This window comes from Bos javanicus, chromosome 5, assembly GCF_032452875.1.
Source record: "Bos javanicus breed banteng chromosome 5, ARS-OSU_banteng_1.0, whole genome shotgun sequence".
Lineage (NCBI taxonomy): Eukaryota > Metazoa > Chordata > Mammalia > Artiodactyla > Bovidae > Bos > Bos javanicus.
In genome coordinates this window covers 57,217,518-57,239,844 of record NC_083872.1, presented here as the reverse complement: position 1 = coordinate 57,239,844, position 22,327 = coordinate 57,217,518, and the positions used below count along the sequence as shown (strand labels likewise).

Here is a 22,327-nt window from a genome sequence, read left to right as displayed (position 1 = left end):
CACTACGTTCTACACTCATTATTTCAAAGCTAAAGAGCAGTCAAAAGAAGGCTCTAATTCAATCCTGGGTTCCAGATAAGCTGTTGATGAAGGCATTGTTCCAGGACACTAGAAACATCTCAGCACCAATCCACAAAACAAGTTAACCAATCTAGGAGGGCCCCAGGGCCCAGGAGAACACATGTACCAACCAGCACACATCTCATCCAGGCATGTGATGACAGCACAATGCCAAGCACTGCCATCTAAAACCTTGATGCAATTTGCTGGCTGGAACTTCACAAAAGCTCAGGTCTCCTTGGCCTGCCAGTGTGTCACCTATTTCCAATAGGTAAGTTACTATTATGGACTCTCCTCCCTGGTACAGCTACAGCCCCATCTTTAATGAGAACCAATACTAAAAAACAGAAGTATAGTCTATTTGTCATTTAACCCACCATATGTTTTTAGGGGCAATTTTACAATCTTAATTAAGGGCAAGGGGTCCAGGGGGAACCTACCTGTCTCAGCCTGGGGCTGTGGCAACTCCTGCTCTGTAGCAGGGACGGTGTCTGTGGCTTCACCGGGCATTTCTGAAGGGAATAAAAAGGAGGCCTGAATTGACTCGGATCCATTCTGCTGCCCAATCCAGAGTCACGCTTAAAACTGCTGAGGGCTGTTAAATACCGTAAGGGTGTGTGGGACAACCCTCCCCAAAGTAGCTGGAATAGGTGAAAAACACGACGTAACCCTCACATTTTTGATCAAGAGAATCACCTTTTTATCGCTCCTCTTCACTCCGCGGAGAGCGGATTTCCCAGTGCCCAGGGATTCGTTTTATTCCACACTCCAAATCCCACACAGAAGCAATTATCACTGCGTTCTCAACCCGAGGGAGAGGATCCCGGTCTGGCTCCTGAGCACGGGATGGGAGACTTCAGACGCTACCCTGAAACGCCGCGCCCCCTCTCCCCCACGCGCTTTCTGGGCGAGGACCTCCAGGACCCTCGTTTGCTGATTTCCGGGACCCAGAAGGGGAAAGAGAGTGTCTTAAGTCCCAACATTGGCTTGTCACAATAAGGGTGTGTGTGTGTATACGCGCGCGGGCGGGGAGGTGGTTGTTCCAAAGCTGTGACCCCTTAACATCCTCTGGGGTCTGGTGAAGCCGGTTCCAACAGCAGACGCAGCCCACTTCCATCCCCAACGGCTCCCATCTCCCTAGCCCTGGACTCTCTGGCCTTTCTGCCCTATTCTTGCCAGGACACCAAGAGCAGACCCCATTTTGTCCGGAGGCCCCAAGGCCACACTGCCCAGGGTTGAATAGGAACCCCGTGACCCCATAAAACCTCTAATTCTCCTTAGCTCTTACTCTGCGCGGCGCCTCAGGCCGCAAGAAAGGCGGATGGCTACGGATAAAAAGTAGCGGCGAAGACAAGCACTTACTGTGCGGGGAACGCGGAACCAAGATGGCGGCAGAAAGAGAGCGAGCGAGCGAGCGAGAGCGTGACCCACGCCTGTTGCAGAACGAAGCCTGGCGGAGGGGGCGGGACCAGGATCTAATTCCGGGTCAGGAGCTGCTTACAGTCACTTCCTTTATCCAGTAAGTCATCCGGCTGTTTCCAGTTGTGGGTGGTGACGAGGTCTAAATAAGGGTATGAAATTAGAACAGGACTCGCTGGCCTGGCAGAACTCTCTATCCTGAGTTATGCAGTCCTTAGAAAGCCGACCCCTTCGCGTCCCTCATGTTGAGGCAGCAGCCTCTTCTCTCGGGTCAGCAAAGTAGCCACAACAGTATTACTTTCTGACTTCCTTTTATCAATTAATTCAGTAGAACGACGTATTAAATAATGACGAATACACGGAGATTGTAGTCACACCAATGAAAGGTAGCTGTGACCTAGGCTGTCAATTATTTTGGAATACATAATTTAAATGAGATTATCGTGAAGGTGTAAATTTCTATACTCAGTATATTTCTTTTTGCCTATTTTGGACACTGTATCCTGAAACTCATCCGTTCTAGAGGATCCCACTTCTTATACAGTAGTTTTTGAAAAGCAGAATGTAAACGTTTTGTTAATGAAAAGGTCAGGGGTCCTGATTCCCATATCCTCTCTCCAAAAGGACTCAACAAATACAATATTAACACTGAGTTCAGTCGTTCAGTCGTGTCTGACTCTTTGCGACCCCATGAACAGCAGCACTCCAGGCCTCCCTGTCCATCACCCACTGGTGGAGTCTACCCAAACCCATGTCCATTGAGTCAGTGATGCCATCCAACCATCTCATCCTCTGTCGTCCTCTTCTCCTCCTGCCCTCAATCTTTCCCAGCATCAGGGTCTTGTCCAGTGCGTCAGCTTTTTGCATCAGGTGGCCAAAGTATTGGAGTTTCAGCTTCAACATCAGTCCTTTCAATGAACACCCAGGTCTGATCTTTAGGATGGACTGGTTGGATCTCCTTGCAGTCCAAGGGACTCTCAGAGTCTTCTCCCAACACCACACTTTAAATACACTTAAAAGCTAGTGGCTTTAAGACAGTTGTGGCTATCTTTTAAGATAAGTGGGCTTCCTATTGTCTCAGATGGTAAAGAATCTGCCTGCAATGCAGGAGATGAGGGGTGGAGTCCTGGGTGGGTAAGTTCCGGGAGAAGGAAATGCCAACCTACTCCAGTATTCTTACCCGAGAAATCCAATGGACAGAGCCTGAAGGGCTACAATCCATGGGGTCCCAAAGAGTTGGACATGCCTGAGAGCCTAACACTTTTAAGATAAGCAGTGAATATTTTAAATGGTCTAAAAGCTACTTTAAAATTTCACTATTTTACTATGTGAAGTCACTCAGTCGTGTCCGACTCTTTGTGATCCCATGGACTGTAGCCTACTAGGCTCCTCAGTCCCTGGAATTCTCCAGGCAAGAGTACTGGAGTGGGTTGCCATTTCCTTCTCCAGGGGATCTTCCCAACCCAGGGATTGAACCGGGTCTCTCGCATTGCAGGCAGACGCTTTATCGTCTGAGCCACCAGGGAAGCCAATTTATTTTTTTTGTGAGGATTACTTCATAGGATTGTTAGGAAGGTAATGTAAGCCAACTTATTGTTATTATTAATTTTTTTGATAATATTTCTGCTTAATAGTGATCTGGGAGGCTTTCAGTGCATTCATTTACCTTCAGAAGAAAGGGCCAATAATAGCCAACTGTGGCCTTAGATAAGTAAAACATTCTGACTACTCCCCTTTCTTTCCCAGCAAGCCCACTGACTTATAACTGTTAATCATTAGCTAAGGAAGGATGTACTTTCTTTCTTTGGGTTTCTTTATCAACTGGGCAAGTTTGAAGATGGAAACTAGTTCTGTGCCCTTTGTTTCTACACTTTTCATACATGGATGAGTTGGCAAATCAGAGTTAGAGAAGTTAATTGTCTTTGAGCATGTTTCTGCTATTTTCAAGAATCAGACATTGTTATATACAAGCACAATATATTTATTTTATGGGCTGTTATACCAGTTTTTATCAAGGGCTCTAATATTAAAGCATTAAAATGCTTTAATGCTAAAACATCTTTTATTGAATGGGTAATCCCAGTTTTTCTCCTCTCATTTACTTAAGATGGACTAACAAATCTTTAGTAATTTTGTATTCAGGAGTTTTAATTGACCAGTCACTGTTTTCCAAAAAGATTGAACAATATATAGCAAACAGAAGTTCAACAGAGGAATTTTACACAATAGTCTTTAATTTTTTTCTTAAAAAATTAGAAAAGAGAAAGAAATGCAAGGCATTTCAGTGTGTTGACTGTATTACACCATCTGTTTTATATAAGTCAAAAGACAAAAGAAAAAAGACTGTGGCTATGGTGAAAACAATGTTATAGGTAATGCAAAGAAAGGAAAATTTTCATACCCCATGGAAAGCACCAGCCTGAAAGCCAGCTTCTCAATGTTTCTCAAAAGACAATGTAAACCAGAACGACTGTTTTGTTTAGACTGGCTGTAAAATCAGGCAAAAGAAATCTGACATTTCAGAATCTATCACATGAAGTCAAATATGGAAGAAATGAAACCTTTAAAATTTAAATTTAAAAAAAACACTTAAATTTAAAGTGGAGATCTACAAAGTCCAAGTGTTTTGACAAGTACAAAAAGTTTTATGCTGGTGAAGTGGTTTATTTTTTCTAAATTGCTTAGAAAATTATTCTCTGAGGGAAGAAGGAGCTACAATTGCCAACAGTTGTAAAAAATACTAGGCTCTAATATTGCAACAGTATTAAGTCATATCTTTTGAATTAAAGTTATAGTAGGTTTAGATGCCCATTTTAAAATGATTTTTTAAAAGACAAGGAGTGGGGTGTGGCCTGACCAATAAAAGTATCAGTAAACAAAATGAGGAAGTTACTGAATATACACTCCAGGTATAATTAACTTAAGTGTTAATTAAGAACTTAAGAACAAAACCCTCATACACCTAGAAATATGGAGGTTGAATCTGGTGAACTGACATTAAAGTCTTGGTCATATTACTACTCACTTACTTCTATACATGGCAACTACTAAAAGTTAGTACCTGTATCAGTAATCTTAGAATTATAATATTAAATTTTACAGATTAATCTGCATTCACTTATATCCTCCCATTATTGCTCCTTCCAGGAATCTGAACATTTTCCTTTGGTGGTTTCCCGAATCTTTTCAACATAATTCTTTCTCAAGAAAAGGAAATTTTGCTTTGAGCATTAAGACACATACACAGTTCTGCTACGTTTATTAAATGGCTCTTGAAGTATTTGATTCTTGGTTGAAGGTAGACGATAATCCATATTCATATAAAAGGAGCTGTTATCTTCAGAAGTCTTTTTGTAAATCTAAAATAGGATAGATTTTTATCAAGGATAGTAAAGGAAAACAAAGCTCATTTATTTCACATTCTGATTTGCTTAATGCTTCCATTAAATTCACATCATGCATAAAGATTTGCTTTCACATTTGCTGAAGCCCACATTATAGGCTGAGTTAGTACAGAACGAGAATACAAAGGACTTAATATGCTGCATTGGAATGGCAGCTTCAATGAGGCTTTCCAAGTTCAGAGTCATCACTGTTCATTCAACAAGCACGTATTTGAGTGTCTACTATGAGTAGAGCATTATCTTAGGCACTACTATTTAATCATCACACGTTTTATTAAAAAATGAAGTGGAAAGGGGGCTTGCATTTCTACAACATTGCCAATTTTCTATGGTATTCATCAATCTCTTGAATAATACTACTGATTTTTTTCCTTTTGCCTTACACATATGCTTGGGTGTCTCCTAGTCAAAGAACTTGATAAGCTCATTGAAACGTTCCTCTTGCTTGGCTTCTGCACTTAGATCTTTCAGCTTCCCCCAAAAATCATTATCAAGTTTCAAGGATGGCTCTAGTATCTGCATGTTTTGGAGATCTCCAGCTCTATTGTCCTAATACTAACAGTTCATTCTATTCCGTTTCTCCCCAGATACTGCTAGTAGATTTATCTTTCTAGGCACAACTTTCTAGATACAACAAATCATGATACTCCCTTCCTCAAAAAGCTTTAATTGCTTCCCTGTTTATGTGAAGTAAACTCAAACTCCCAAGTCTGGAATTCAAGGCAATCTACACTGTGGCTTCTTTGAATTTCTATCTCATCACTTCCTGATGCATCTTTTTCCAAATAAGCTATGCTACTTGATGGCCTCTAGAGTGACTTGATGCTTTCCTGCTTCTGTGCCTTTGTTTCTGCTGTTCCTTGGAGAATGAACAACCTGTCTCCTTTCTCCACTCTTGTATCTCTATCTCATCAAATCTGTTTGTGGAATTCCTACTCATACCTCAAGGCCTGATATATTGGCACTGGGGACTAGAATTCATACAGTAGTTCACTGAATAGAGTTAAATGCCATTCTTTTCGTATAAAATCTTCCCAGGTTCTCTCAGTCAGATGAGACCTCTATTGCTTTTTTAGCATTTTATACTTTTTTTCTTTTTTTGGTATCAGTTAGTACTCCCTAAGGGCAGGGAGCCATAGTGTGGAATTCATCCTAGTATAATTCATTTTTATTTTTCTCATAGAACCTGACATATAGAAAGTGTTAAATGAGTATGTGCTGAATTGAATTAAGGGACCTCAGTTTTCAAAACACTAAAGATAGTAAGATAAACTAGTAACTTTTCTTGAGAGGGCAAAGATTAGAGCTCTAAAAATTGTTCACTTGCTAGATGTTTTAAACTGCTCATACTAAGATCAAAATAGCTATAAGGGAAAGGTACAGAATCTTACCACTCTTCTTGAGAAGTTCTCCTTTTCGGGATTTATCCAGGTTTTCAAGAAACTGCTCAAAAACTTTTACAAAAGGAGCTAGACTGGTCCTCTTATAATCTAAATTATGAAGACCATGAGTTATAATTAGCATTTTGGCAGCAAGAATAACATGAAAGTGTAACTTTTAGTCTCTTGTAAAAATGCTATAGAATAGTGCTGTGCAATAGAAAATAATGAGAAATGTATAATTTAAAACACTCTAGTAGCCACATTAAAAAGGTGAAATTAACTTTAATAGTATATTTTATTTAACCCATTATATCTAAAATATTTCAACATATGATAAAAAGTGAATGAAGTTGCTCAGTTGTGTCCAACTTTTGCGACCCTATGGACTGTAGCCTACCAGGCTCCTCCATCCATGGGATTTTCCAGGCAAGAATACTGGAGTTGGTTGCCATTAAAGACTGAAATATTTTACATTGTTTCATACTAAGTCTTTGAAATGTAGTATTTTGTACTTAAAGTATAACTCAATTTATTAACAGATACTATATTATCATATCATTGGAAATACTTGATCTAGATTTAAAAAAGCAAGCTTATATAACTAATTTTTCTAACATGCTTAAAAGTTTTCTAACAATTGAATCAGTTATCAGTTTTTAAGCTTAAATTACTTAAAATTAACAAAACAAAACAAAACCCTGTTCTTTAGTTATACTAGCCACATTTCAAATGCCTAATAGCCACACTGTAGCTAATATATTATAGACAGTGCTGCTCTAAAACATCCAAACCATATGTATATAACTACTCTAGTAGGCTTTCTGGTACTAGACCAACATCATCTACTGCTATGTATTAAGTCCCACCAAACACTCCTTTCTTTGGAAATTGTGGCTTCAATAATAAATAGTTTTACCAACAGATCAAAACACTGAAAATGTGAAGTGAGGACCATACCTTCTAGAAACAATCAGAAATTTATAGTCACATGCATTAAGTACAGATATTTTTTGATTTATAAAAGTCTTAAAAATGTATATAAAACTTTGAATACAGAATCTTAATCATCCATTTAATTATACAATCTATAATTAATACCCAAAGGAAGGGAAAAAATCTAATTGAGATCAAAATGAGATTTGGATTTTATCTGCATGGAATTAAGAATACTCATAATAGTTTACTAAAAAGAATTTAAAGAAAAAAAAAAAGCAAAGGAACCAAGGACTTCTCTGGTGGTCCAGTGGTTAAGACCCCATGCTTCCACTGCAGGGTAGGGTTCCATCCCTGATCAGAGAACTAAGATCCCACATGCCATAATTATTTATTGAGTACTATGCTAAATTATAAAAAAAGTATAATCCATACAAACTACTTCATCTCAAGAAATTTTTATGTTTTAAAATATTTATTTATTTATTTGGGCCACTCTGTGAGGCTTGCAGGATCTTAGTTCCCTGACCAGGGATGGAACCCAGGCTCCTTGCAGTGGAGGTATGGAATCCTAACCACTGGACCATCAGGGAATTCCTTCAAGAAGCTTTTAAATGAATTGGAAAAACAACTCCTCTATGTAGTAACAGAAGACAATATATAATTAAAGGCCAAACAGGCATACGGATAATTTTGTGTCCAAAGAACTGACCAATCAAAGTTGACTGAGGTAGCTATGAACTGGGTCTTAGAAAAAAGATTAATTAGATAGTCAGCGAGGAGGGTAGAGAACATACCAGTATTTGGGAAGTAGAAGGGAAGGAGCAAATGGTACTAATATGAAAATGGACAAAAGTTTAGAATCATAGAAATTAAAGAAATAATAAGGAACTTAAATATCACCTATGCCAGCCTCCCACCTAATCTAAAGCATCCCTGACTTACTCATGGCTAATAGCCTTTATGAATACTTGAAAGTGCAGTTTATTTCTGAACACATTTATTATAAAGCTTCTCCTTATAGGGAGCCAAAACTTGCTTTCTTAAAACCTCTGAACAAAGTAAAAAGATGTTCACAAAGAGATACTATTAAATTTATTATTTTTTTATTATTAAATTAAAAAAGTTGTGTTAAAAGTAATTTGTTAAAAAGAAAATAATACTAACAGGTTTATGTGGGAAAAAATAGCAGCTCCCACCTTTCCATCTTCTTGAATGGCAACTACTTTTTTCTTTTCTAGCACTTATTTCTAAAAATGAATACTTCCATTTTTACTTAGAAATTTAAGGCCATTCTTCCTAGGTCCATGGCTTTTTTGTGGGGAGGGACTGTAGGAAGGGGTCTGAAAGCTCTTAAGATCTTCTCTTAATTCTGAGTGTTAAATTTCAAAACGACGTGCCTTGGTGCAGGCGTATCATTCTCATTATGCTGAGCCCTTTTAACAAAGGGCTCATTTTTGGGATGTTTTCATATATAATTTTGACAATTTTTTCCATCCCTATTTTATTTGTTCTTTTTCTGTCAGATATTAGACCTCTTGAATCAGTCTTTAATTTTATCTTTTTCCTCCTTAAAAAACATAAACTAACTTGTCTTTTTTTTTTTACTACTTTCTAGGAAGTCTCCTCTTTTCTTTTCCAGCCCTTCCAGTGAAAGTTTTATTCTAACGATTATGTTTTTGATTTCTAAGTCCTCTTTCTTATTCTGAATGTTTTTTTTTTTTTTCCCCATAGCATTCTGGTCTTGCTTCATGGATACACTGTCTTCTCTTAATCTCTGAGGATATCAGTATTTTTAAAAAAAGGTTTCCTCTGTTCCTTGCATTGTTTATTTCCCCTGAGTTCTTTTTTTTTTCAGTTTATTATTATCCAGTTTATTTGTTCGAGACTTTTGTGCATTATTTTAAACAGAATGCTTGTAATCATTTTATAAATATTGATAGAGGAACGTACCTTGTTTATGTTAGAGCTGAAATATATGAAGTGACATTTGAGCTTGGATTCTGAAAGCAAGGTAGCAACATTTGACTAAAAAGATCAATCAGAGATCCGTTCTGCCCATTACAGTAGTCACAAGTCACATGAGCCTATTTAAATTAAATGAAGCTAAAAATTCAGTTTCTCACATTTTAAGTTATCAAAAGTCACGTGAAAAGGCTAGTGATTACCATTTGGACAGTGCATGACATTTTCATCACAGAAGGTACTGTTGAGCTATTGCTATAGTGTCTCTTGGATGTTGGTATAAGATTTGACTTTCACTAACAGTGTCAGACTTTATTTTTTTGGGCTCCGAAATCTCTGCAGATGGTGACTGCAGCCATGAAATTAAAAGACGCTTACTCCTTGGAAGCAAAGTTATGACCAACCTACATAGCATATTCAAAAGCAGAGACATTACTTTGCCAACAAAGGTCCGTCTAGTCAAGGCTATGGTTTTTCCAGTGGTCATGTATGGATGTGACAGTTGGACTGTGAAGAAGGCTAAGCACCGAAGAATTGATGCTTTTGAACTGTGGTGTTGGAGAAGACTCTTGAGAGTCCCTTGGACTGCAAGGAGATCCAACCAGTCCATTCTGAAGGAGATCAGCCCTGGGATTTCTTTGGAAGGAATGATGCTAAAGCTGAAACTCCAGTACTTTGGCCACCTCATGTGAAGAGTTGACTCATTGGAAAAGACTCTGAGGCTGGGAGGGGTTGGGGGCAGGAGGAGAAGGGGACGACAGAGGATGAGATGGCTGGATGGCATCAATGACTCGATGGATGTGAGTCTGAGTGAACTCCGGGAGTTGGTGATGGACAGGGAGGCCTGGCGTGCTGTGATTCATGGGGTCGCAAAGAGTCGGACACGACTGAGCAACTGAACTGAACTGAACAGGCCGTTTTATACTCCCAGCTCTTTCAAATTATTGGATATACAATTCAGTTACAGTTTAGACATATATTTAACATAACACTCATCTGGATACAAAAACAAGTAGAGAACAAAATACTGCATACATGGTAGTTGTTAAGTAAATAGTTATTGAATCTAAGACTATGAGATTCAAACAATTGTCAAAATCAATTGACAATTCAATCTTTCAGTATAGATCCTGGCATTAAATGTTACTTTGTGAATATTTGTTGACTCACATTGGATTCAACAGCACCATTTGGGCAACTGATGAAGGAGAGAAACATTGTGATCATATTATTTGCTACTGAGCTGGTTTCAGGATAAAAAATGATCCATTCTGGTCTGAATCCAAGGCAAATTAATTACTGAGTCACAGAAAGATGTCAATATAAAAAGATTATGTTAAAGTGAGACTTCAATATACTAACCTACCTCTGGTTCTGTGTTTAGTATCAGATTCAGTTCCATTCTCTTTTTCTTCTTTAGTAGAAATAACATCCAACTCATGGCAAATGGAACTACAAATAATAGAAGAAGATAATTTAAAAGTTGATTCTTGGTCAGTATTACCCAGTGTATGAAAGCACATGAATCTCACAAGATTTTCTGTGAAAAAAATGTGGCCAAATAAATTTGGGATATTCTAAACATCATACTCTCTTTCTGGAGTTTTCCATGCATGTTAGCCTATTAAAGACTAGGAAATTTTGCTTAAGTCAACATTTCTCAAACTTATTTGAACTTTTTTTTGTATAATAGTAGCTGAAAAACCTGTGTTCTGTAGAACTCACTAGGAAATGCTCTTCTGGAAGGGCACCATCATACAGCCTCAGAGAAGCTGCCTCTCCAGAAGGGATCTAATCCAATTTACTTCACATTTATAATAGCCACAAACAAAAAAGGAGTGATCAGTGATCTGGAACATACCTTATGGTTGGAACAGTAAATGGATCAAATTGATCCACTTTCTGTAAGTCAATAGGCACAGAAATGCGACCTGTGAGAAACAAAAAAGCTGAATATTGTACAATACAAATAATTATAGGCTGTGTCCTATGAGTTATTTTTGGCTAAAACTTTAAGGCTTAGAAAAAGGGTTACACTAATCTGTTAAGAGTATTTATTTAGAAATATAAATTAAAAGTACTTTCCGGACTTCCCTGGAGGTCCAATGGTTAAGACTCCACATTTCCAATGCAGGGGGTATGATTCTATTCCTGACTAGGGAACTAAGATCCCACATGCCATGTGGCCAAAAAGTTTCAAAAAATACATAAATACAATAAAATTGGGTCTTAAAAAAAAAGTACTTTCACATTAGTGCCTTTTATTTCTCTAAAAACACCAAAAAAAAAAAAAACAAAAAAATAGATGTGAAAGACTGTTGAGCTATTACCTAGTTGCTCTTATATCCATTTTGATTTCTGTTTTCCTCTTCCCTATATCTTCCAATATGTAAGTACGGAACAATCTCAAATTTAGTGAGTCGTGAAGATGGAACACAAAATAGATGGAAGTAGTTTACTTCATTACTTTAATTTGCTGAAATCAAAACAGACACCTATGTGTTGAGCATCTTTGGAAATAATATAAATGACATATTACCCTTTTACAAAATCCACAACTGGGACATGACATAAAATTCATATCCGAAAAATGAGATAATGAATTTAAAGAATGGCAGGTGACTAACAAAATAATTAAGGAAATTGGGAGTTACTGGTGGAAGGCAGAGTGAAAAGACTATAGCCATTTAATGGGAAAAAGATATAATAAAAATGTATACTTACGAGTGAATGTAATTAGTTACTCAAATCTTGAATATTAAATAAGGGGAATACTCACTGAAGCTTTAGAATATTAAGATAAACATTAAGAAACATTAAGCTTACTACCAAAATAAACTAAAAACACATAATTGGCAGATTTGAAAAGGGGCTATATAAATGTATACACTACAGAGTCATTGTAGACTATTAAAGAAAACTAGGCAATTTGGAAATGGCAGCCCACTCCAGTGGTTTTGTCTGGAGAATCCCAGGGACGGGGAGCCTGGTGGGCTGCCGTCTATGGGGTCACATAAAGTCGGACACGACTGAGGCAACTTGGCGGCAGCAGCAGGCAATTTGGGAGTATTGAATATGTGACAGACACTTTTCTAAGCATTTTACCTTTTAGATCTTCACCATAAACCACTGAGGTATCTCCATTGTACAGATGCTAAAACCAAGGGTAGTTTGCTTAACTTCCCACAGCAAGTGGCAGAGTTGAATTGTTGACACTAAAAAGGGTAACTAGATACTTCTAATTGTGTCCTCTAGTTGGATGGAGCAAAGTTTATGCCACTGTCTCAACTATCATACTTATTGTAAAGTCAGTTTTAGTCCATCAAATCTTATCCAGAGAGTGAAAGAAGAAAGCTAAATCTATTGAAAAAGACCTGAGGGAAGCAGCATAGTGGAAAGAGCATGGAACTTTTTTTTAAATTGGAGTATAGTTGCCTTACAGTGTTGTTAATTTCTGCTGTACAGCAAAATGAATCAGTTCTATGTATACATATACCCACCCCCACTTTTTAAGATTTCCTTCTCATTTAAGTTACCACAGATGATTCGTACAGGTTCCTGAGCTATACAGTAGGTTCCCATTATTTAATTACATAGTAGTATATATATGTCAATCCCAATCTCCCAATTCATCCCACCCTCTGCTTCCACCTTGGTAACCAGAAATTTGTCCTCTACATCTGTGATTCTATTTCTAAAAAGCACAGAACTTTGAGTCTTAAGAATTGAACTCTGTTATCAGTTCTGACATAATTTTTTTATTTTTGGCCATACTACGAGGCTTGTGGGATCTTAGTTCCCCAAATGGCAATAGAACCTGGTCCCCATGAGTGAAAGTGCTGAGTCCTAACCTCCCTGGATCACTAGGGAATTCCCCAAAATTTGTTTTAAGACTGTGGACAAATCACTTTAACCTCTCGAGCCACTGTTTTCTCATCTGTACAATATGTGCTATTGTTCTGTGATTTTTAAGTTCCTCTCCAACTCTACTTCTAACGCTGAACCTTGGAAACCCAACTGAAAATTATTTACATAGTGGAAACTCATTGAATAGCTATTAACTGACAATGGAAAAATAAGTTAATTCAGATATTAGCTGACAGAACAATTCTTCAAGCTTTACTATTTCAGACATTCACACCCAGTGACATGCTTTCTATAACAAAAAATAACTTTGATTTTTCTTTTGTTTTTCTTATTTTTTTTTTACATAGTACCTGTTTTAGGATGAACACTAAAAGGGCTCTTCAGTAAATGATTGATTCCTTTGCTAACATTGATATCCAGTCGTGGAAAACAATACTGGAGCATGATCTCCCACTCAAGCCAGAGTCCACATTTGTCGTTTTTGTTGTTTTTCTAAAAACAGATGCAAGTCCAGCATGAGGATCAGTAGGAACTTTTGAAGATTTATTTAAGGTGGTGAAAAAATGATCTTCAACCATCTTTAACTTAGTAAGCGAAAAAATGATAATTTAATTAAGAATTGCATTGTTGTATTTGTAATATAGATTTCAATGGAATATACCTGATATTTGTTGATGGTGTTCTTCAAAGTCTCCCAACGCTGAGGTGAATTGCTCTGCCTTTGGAAGCCTTGTTGAAGTTCATCACGCACTGGTGATGGATCATTAAGGAACACACTCATTTAGGGTACATCAACGAACAACTTATTTTCAATGTGTATTACCACAAGGATATCTAAAGATTACACAGTAATTATTGTCTTCTAAAATACAAATATTAAACACAAAACCTTAGAAAAATTCCCCTGTTAAATTGTATTAGGTACGACAGAAAGAATGCCAAAATAGCTGTAAGGTTTAAGGTAAAACTGGTCCGTGATCTGTATATATTTTGATGATGATTTTGCATTCGTTAAGTAGTCACTAATTTTAGGAGGATCAACTTCCAAAATGAGGAAATTTATTTACAAAACAGCCTCACTTCTTATTATATTCCAGACTAGAGATTAAAAAAAAAAATGCAGAAATACAGATGTTTTGAGTAAAAAGGTTAAAACTATATAAGTACATGAGAACATGCAGGTAGAACAAATTTATAATATCATAGGTCAGTACAAGTAGCTCACATAGAAATGGTCTTGGGAAAGGATATTTTCAGGAACAAGGGCTAAAATTTTATCCCAACTTTGTTTATTCTCAAGAATATCTTGATCAACTAAGGCATATTGTTCAAAGTATTTTTTTATTATGTTTATAGATTTTCTGTAGGAACAATAATAACAAAGTCCCAACACTATTAGCGACATATATGGCACATGGCTTTTGTTCACTAGGGAGGCTAGTACTTATTTTCACTGAATTTCTAGAACTTAATTAGATAAAATGGGAATTATATCTCTTCATAGGGTTATGAGAGTTAAATGAAACACTCTAAGGGGAAAGAACCTAGCGTAATACTTGGCTTAGACTAGATATTCAAGAAATGTTTACTTCTTAAATCCCACAATTTAGAAGGTTAATAGCATCATAGACATGTAACAAGGGCAGAAAGCAACCAAATCAGGACAATGTAATAATACATCAGTAGTAGGATGTGGGATACAATCCAGTTTCTATTCTGAATTGCTTGCTTTAGCATCTCAACAGTTACAAAGTGCTTTGCATTTTGAAAATAGACTTTGCAACTACTGTTTTATGTATATATATTTGTATGTTAGGTTACTAGCTTTTATTTTATTATTATTATTTTTTTGGCTGCACAGCACACAGCATGCAGGATCTCAGTTCTCCAGTCAGGGACTGAACCCATGACCCATGCAGTGGAGGCAGAGAGTCTTAACCACTGGACTGCCAGGGCCTTTCTACTGTTTCATTTAATCTCTGCCACAACTCTGAGATAGATGGAGTAGACACTGTTCTCCCCATACTGATAAGAAACAGAGTCTCTAATATTTTATCAAGGTCATATTAAAGTGGCAAAATAGGGATTCTTACTTCTAATGCAATGCTCTTTCCATTATCCTAGAGAAGTAGTGAATTCAATGGAAAGGGTATGGTCTTTGGAATCAAGCAGACAAGGACATATATCCTGATTTTAATAATTACTTGCATAAAGCCAAACAAATTATAAAATCTCTCCAAATCTCACTTCTCTCATCTATAAGTGGAGATAACCATCATGTATCTAATGCGGTTGTTGTGAAGACCAATAAAAACATTTGTGAAACACCTATCAAGAATACTGGAATGTACAAAACAGACAATTAATTAATTCTGGCTATTACTGTTGTAAAATGCTACCCTGGTGCAGAAAATTGATAAAGTAATTCTAAAAGCACATGCAGGTAAATCAGACACAACTTAAACTTCATGAAGTCTTCCCCAACAGACCTGACAAAAGGGTGAATTTTTTCACTTAGGTGAACTTTCTTTTTAACATCTTGACCACCCTGAAAAACAAACCATCAAAAACAAACAAACAAACAAACACTTCATGTATATTATATAACATAAATGAAATAAATCAAAATTTTCTTTAACGTGTTCTAAAGATATTGATTAAATTCTGTCAAAGTATAGAATCTTGGATGCCATTTTATACAGTCTCAATACCTGTAATTTTCTTGGTTAACTTTACTTGACATACTTGGACCAGAAAAGTAAACCAAACTTCCTTTTGCTACAAAGGAGGATACTTACAGCAAAATATGAGATATCTTAAAAAAATGTAACTACTATGATTTTAACTGATCTGCTGGTAAAATCATTTACTCTGAAATATGAATACTTAAAAGATAGTTTGTTTTGTTACTAAGCATACAAGACTGGGTAATGTCTAGCTAACGAAATAATGTAAACTATCATTAAGAAGACCTTACCTTTACAAGACTCAAATATTCAACTATCCCAGAACGTACTGCAGAGGACAGTTTTCTAACTGATTCATCACAGACCCAACAATGAACACCTCTCCTTCCAGAATATACCCAGAGACGATGTTTAAATCCAAAGTCCTCTGAGGAGGGAAGAAAGCATCGGTTTTAAAATAAATTTGTAAATTTCTGGTTCTTGCATACTTCTCTAGCTTGATTTTTTTACCTCTTATCCACATGTACTCATCTTAACTATACTGCAGTTGACCCTTGAACAAAGTGGGATGCCGACCCTCCCACTAGAAAATCCACATAAAACTTATGGTTGGCCCTCCATAGAAACAGTTCCTTGAACTTCCTGGGTGGTCCAGTGGTTAAGAATCTGCCTGCCAATGCAGGGGACACAAGTTTGATCCTTGATCAGGGAAAATTCCACATGTTGTGGGGCAACGAAGCCTGTGTGCCACAACTATGGAGCCTATACTCTGCAATAAGAAAAGCCTGCACGCTATAACGAAGAACAGCCCTCCCTGTCAACTAGAGAAAGCCCATGTCTAGTGATGAAGACCCAGTGCAGCCAACAAATAAATATGTGTGTGTATATATATATATATATATATATATGTGTGTGTGTGTGTGTATATGTGTGTGTGTGTGTGTGTGTATATATATAAAAGGACGAGTTCCTCTGCATCAACAGTTCCTCTATATTTGTGGTTCCACATCTGCAGATTTAACCAACTATGAAGCATATAGTATTGCAGTATTTACTATTGAAAAAAATCTGTATAAGTAGACTTGCGCTGTTCAAATTCATGTTGTTCAAGGGTCAACTGTACATTATTTGTACTTTCCCATGCTCCCTGAGCTCTTGCCTTCAGTTCTTTACTTATTCTGTTACTCTGCTAAGAATTTCTTCATGCCCCACTACTTCCATTTCTCTCCCTGACCAATTGCCATTTCTCTCTAAAGATCCAGTCTAAGAATATTAAAAGAGGTAACAAATTTAAAGTGTTTGGAACAGTGCCTGGTACATAATAAGCCTCTTATATAAAGTTAGTCATTATTGTTATCCTTACCATCACCTCTTCCAGGAAGCCTTTTCTGATCTAATATCTTCCCATTCCTGTATGCACTCCTGCTGTTCTATATCCCCATAGCACCCTGTGCATATTAACACATATGTAATCCTGAATTTTCTTGTTTCCTCTTTAGACTGCATAACTTACTTGAGGTAAGAATTGTTATCTTTCATAGTTCCCTCACTTAGGACAGTAACTGGCATGCAAGAGTTGCTCAACAGATGACTGAATTGGGAAAAAAATTACATGATTTGATCAACAGGTTTATCAAAGTTTTAACTACAACTTTAATCTTTTATTTTCCCATCATATATTTCAAAGAAACATGTCAGAAATTTATGAGAATTGATTATAAAAATGGTGTAGACAGATTAATATTCAGAAGAAAAGAAGATTCTTGCATGGTGACCCCATTTAGATACTGCTAATACTTGCCTTTCAGTGCTCGGTCGATGATATGTATGGCCATCGTCATGAGGGTCCAGCACTTGGAACATATGTCTGCAGAACTGGGGCAGGATGATCATTACTCACTGTCAGTGATATCACCCCCTCCCCCACTAGCAAAGCATGCCGAGCTCACCTGCAACATCTCCTCACATCGTCATAGTCTGTCATGTCAATGTCAAACACCAGTTCTTTTTCCTGAGCCTGGAAAGCTCCCAGCTTCACTGTATTGTGTTGATTGGGCTAAAGGGACAAAATATCAATCAGTTTCTATAAGAGCTGCCACAGTGTCAGATATGCTAATTTCCTACTTATAAAGAAAAAGGTGCCAAAGAGAAGGAAAGAAACCATATACTGCCAAGTCTGTCAGTGACTGACATTGGCTGGATCCTATACAGCCAGAAGTGATGACAGTGTAACTTTCATCTACTAAAAACAAGGTTTGATAAATGTTTTACCATAAGTTATGTTTTCTTATAATCCTATTGAGATATAATTGACATAAGACATTGTATAATAAACATTTGTTGATCAATAGAAATCATAATAAAGCATTTTTAGGTTTCTGATCAGGAAAGGTCCATACAAATAATTAGAAGCCTACTGCAAGATATTTTAAGGACCTTTAATTGTTATTGGGCATATAAGTAACAAAAATGTGTTTAAAATTTTTCAATAATTCAAAAAGATCTCCCAAGTCAGTCTGGCTCAAGCTGTAAGTAATTTCCTTTGAGGTTATGGAGTATCTGGTAAAGAAGATAGACTGAATGCAAATACTTATTTGGCTTTCTCTAAACCTGTACAAAAATAATTTTTTCTTTTTAAAGACAGGTGTAAGTCTTTTTAAAAAGAACCAGAGAGGAGACAATACCACCACAATTTTTATAAGGAGATTCAAAAAGCTGAATCTTCAGCTCTCAGTAAAGAAAGAACAAGAAGAAACCCAGTTTACATCTCAGAATCCCCAAGTCTTAGGAACAGGTGACAACACGTATCTCTGGAGCTGAGATTAAAAACAGGAGGATTGGTTACAAACCTGTTTATGAGGTAGTTAGTACTAAACCTACTCTGTGGAGCTAGGTGACTGTGCTTCCATTTCCCTGGCAGACACCTGAATCATTACCTGGAGAGCATAAAACAGAGGGTCCCTGGACTGAGAAGGGGAGAGTAGGCACAGCTGAAAAAATGTTGTACTGTACAGATATTCAGGGGATTAATTAGACATTTACTTGTGGAATGTTGAGACCTAGCTGTCTCCTCTGTACCTTTCCACTGCCGCCCCAGGCAGGAGACAGGAAGATGCCTCTCTGAAGCCTGACCAGGTGTGTCAGGCATTGTTATTAGGCTCTAGGAACAGATCAGTGATCAACTGGAGTTTTCATTCTGGCAAAGACCTAGAGAAACTGACACCAGAGCTTCCCGCAATAAAATGGCCCAGTCAGATCACTCTGTAGTAAAGAAATCTCAGCCATGTACACAGAGCTTCCAATCAGCTCTTTGGTACTCTATTCTTAAATATAAGCAACAAGCAAGACATTACCAGATATATGAGGAAAACCTCTGATAAAAGTGGAAAAACAGAAAAAAATGTAACTGTAGATAAAACAACCTGTGTAACTGAAGAAAATGACAGGTAAAAACCTGTCATTGGTATCTTCAGCAGGATCAGATACATCAATGAAAAGAGTACAGGATATGTGAGGAAAAAAAGGTTCTTGGAAATGAAAACATAATAGCAGAAATGAAAACCTCTGAGGAAATTCCCCAGAAAGCAGAGAAAATGAAAACAATAAGTAGGAAAAGAGACTTCTCTGGTGGTCTAGTGGTTAATACTCTGCACTTCCAATACAAGGGGGCCTGGGATTCAATCCCTGGTCAGGGAACTAGATTCCACATGCCACAACTAAAGATTCCATATGCTGCAATGAAGACTGAAGGTTCCTTGTACCTTAGTTAAGACCCAGCACAGCCAAAAAAAAAAAAGAGGTTGCCTCTTGGGAACAGAAAATAGGGGCAAAAGTAGGATACCAAAAAAAAAAAAAAAAAAAAGCCTAATTAATAGTAGTTGATTTTGTAAACTATGTGCATATATAACCAATAAAAACACACAAAGATGATGTATAGATGCCTGTCTTGGCCCAATTTAAGAAATGACACCTTTTCCCCCTTCTGTGCTAGGGAGGAGTAGAGTGACACCTTGGCTCTTCTATAGAGACTTCAGTTTTAATCTCCATCCCTAAAAGAGGAGAAACCTGCTCCAAAGTATTTTCCCTGCCTGCCTTTTCTTACCTCCTCTCCCTTTCCTTTGGGATTTAGAGTCAGAAAACCTGGATTTAGGTCCTATCTCCCTCATTTAGAAATTGTGTAACCTAGGCCAAATTATCTAAGTTCTCTTTTTTAAAAAAGAATAATGAAGAATGATATGAAAAACAAGTTATACATTAAGAAAAAGCTCCATACAAAAGCTATTATTCTATGTGTATCTTTTCCCTACCTGTGTATATTTTTAAAGAGAGGAAGAAGGGCAATTTTGGGCAATTATGTTCATTCATTCAACAGATACTCTCTCTGTCTGGCAGTATTCTAAGTACTTAGAATGTATCAGTGAGGGGAGAGGGTAGGAGGAAGGGCAGGCTGCAGGCCTCTTTGAGTAAGGACTTGAAGGTGAGAAAAATGAACCAAAAAGATGCTTCGGGAAATGGGTTCTAGGCCGTGGAAATTGGTTGAGCACAGGTCAGTGTGACAGGAATGGAGTGAGTGAGGGAGAGGGAGTGGCTTACTCTGTGGAAAATGAGAAGCCACTGGAGAATGGTTTTGGGCAGATGAATCACGATGATCTTACTTGTTTTAAAAGGATCCTTTTGGCTGCCGTGTTGAGAATACAGTCTAGAGTCTACAGGAGCAAAGTGTTAGGAAGTTTTTACAATAATTCAGATAAGAGGTGATGGTGATGATAGTACCACTAGTAGCAGTGGTTAGTAGATATTATTATGGAAGAGCTAAAGAGATTACCTAGTGAAACAGACATAGGTGTGAGAGAGGAATCAAGAATGATTCTCTCCAATATCTTCTGTGTTCAACCATGCTGACTTCTTCATTTAGTCTTTGAAAAATGTTTTTTTATCTATTTGATTGTGCTGGCTCTTCGTTGCTGCATGGGCTTTCTCTAGTTTCAGCACACGGGGTTCTCATTGGAGTGGCTTCTCCTGTTGAGGAGCATGGCCTCTAGGGCGGCTGGGCTTTAGGTGCAGCTCTCAGGATCTAGAGCACAGGCTCATTAGTTGTGGCACACATGCTTAATTGCTCCATGGCATGTGGGATCTTCCTGGACCAGGGATTGAACCCATTTCCCCTGCATCCACTGTACCACCAGGGAAGTCCCTCATTTAGTCTTTTTTTTTTAAACATTTCTTTTTTAATGGACCTCATTTAGTCTTTTAGCCAGATACTGGCTGAAAGTTTTTTTGTCCTAGAGTGAATATACCCAATCCATTTCCAAATGATTTCCAGTCAGTAAAGTATCAAAGGATGTTAAAAAAATTTTTTTTTTACTTTACAACTTTCTTACAAAAATGGTTGAAGTGTGGCTCTTCAAATAAAATAAACACTACAAATTTATCTCAAAATGCTAGGGGCACCAAACCTTTCTTGGTTTAAAAAGCAACAAACTACTTAAAAAAACGATTTCTTACTCTGTGGGAATATACTGCGCCAATATCAATCTTGTATGGATTCATTTTCTGCATCTCCTTTTCCAGATCACTTTGGTTGTTGAAGGATTGGTAGCGAATATAAATATCATCTTTCAATGTGAATGAAAATTCACGGTGCTGAAAGTAATTCTTTACCACTGCAAAATAAATGTACACCTTAATTTGGTACTTTATCCAGCTCAGAGCATTAAAACATTAACCAATGAGAAGATATTTTTAATGAGTCCTCTGCTCAACACTATGCTACATGTTAAAAAAAAAAAAGGCAAGAGCTAGTTACTAATTTGAAGGGGTTTACAAAGATGAAGATAAAAATGCAGAAATATTTTCAATATGTAATACCACCTCTCTTTCCTTGGTGGGCACTAATAAATTCAAGCGGCAAGAGTTAAGTACCTCTCCTCTTTTAGGAGATGCCCCTCTGTCCCTGAGCAGATCACGACTTTGCAGCTTCATGCTATGACCCTGTACCTCCTCCCCTCCACCCCCCGCTCCCCTCACGCCCCGTGGTTGCAGGTAAACATCAAACGGAAAGTGAGTCCGACCATTTGAGCCGGAAAAATCTCATGGACTGAGGAGCTGGTGAGCTACAGTTCACAGGGTCGCAAAAAGTCGACATGACCAAGCGACTCAGCACACACTAACACGTAGTGGTAGTGGTAGCGGCTATACCCTTCCGTGTGCGGCGTAGGCTGGTCATTACATCCTCTCTCGGCCCATTTACCCCTCAGAGGTGACGGAGAGGGCTGGAGATAACAAACGAAGGTGCCCAGCACAACGCCTGGCGCACAGGAGGCACTTCATATTGTCATTCCAAGGTACCCTCCCAAAACCTCCTCACACGCCTTTGCAGACACACTACCACCCCTCTCCCTGCCTCCATCACCTCCGCCATAGTTGAGCCAGCGATAGTATTGGCCGTAGGGAAAGAGCCTTCGGTAATAAAGCTTAAGCAGCTCGGGCAGCTCGGCAGGATCAAACGCCTCCATGGAACACAGAATTCAACCGTGGGAAGACTACCGCAAGAATTGGCGGGAACCACACAGGCCAGCCTGAGCCACTGCGCAGGCGCATCGTGGCCAAG

General features: G+C 37.9%; 2 protein-coding genes and 1 long non-coding RNA gene across 6 annotated transcripts in view; 1 reads left to right on the top strand and 2 right to left on the bottom strand.

The window, feature by feature from the left end:
• NACA (nascent polypeptide associated complex subunit alpha) overlaps window positions 1-1,533 on the bottom strand; it is an 11,102-nt gene extending 9,569 nt beyond the window's left edge. Inside the window, exons 1-3 of one of the 4 annotated variants that reach the window (XM_061416800.1) lie at window positions 1,423-1,511; window positions 757-895; window positions 501-572 (exon numbers count right to left, since the gene is read on the bottom strand). In XM_061416800.1, the coding sequence (XP_061272784.1) occupies window positions 501-570 (70 nt within the window). In that variant the 5' untranslated portion in view covers window positions 571-572; window positions 757-895; window positions 1,423-1,511. Of the gene's footprint in view, window positions 1-500; window positions 595-756; window positions 896-1,422 lie in introns of all 4 variants that reach the window. The other 3 variants (XM_061416795.1, XM_061416796.1, XM_061416799.1) reach the window with 3 other exon arrangements.
• On the top strand, window positions 1,492-14,394 carry LOC133247697 (uncharacterized). The gene is made up of 2 exons (XR_009736470.1): window positions 1,492-1,579; window positions 13,533-14,394. It is a non-coding gene; the product is annotated as an uncharacterized LOC133247697 (long non-coding RNA).
• PRIM1 (DNA primase subunit 1) lies at window positions 3,693-22,327 on the bottom strand. The gene is made up of 13 exons (XM_061416819.1): window positions 22,130-22,327; window positions 21,223-21,380; window positions 17,667-17,773; window positions 17,519-17,592; window positions 16,008-16,144; window positions 15,520-15,578; window positions 14,282-14,391; window positions 13,692-13,783; window positions 13,381-13,522; window positions 11,025-11,094; window positions 10,530-10,615; window positions 6,275-6,373; window positions 3,693-4,838 (listed from the first exon to the last, which is right to left on the bottom strand). The coding sequence occupies exons 1-13, from the start codon at window positions 22,230-22,232 to the stop codon at window positions 4,819-4,821; spliced, it is 1,257 nt and encodes a 418-aa protein (XP_061272803.1). The 5' UTR covers window positions 22,233-22,327; the 3' UTR covers window positions 3,693-4,818.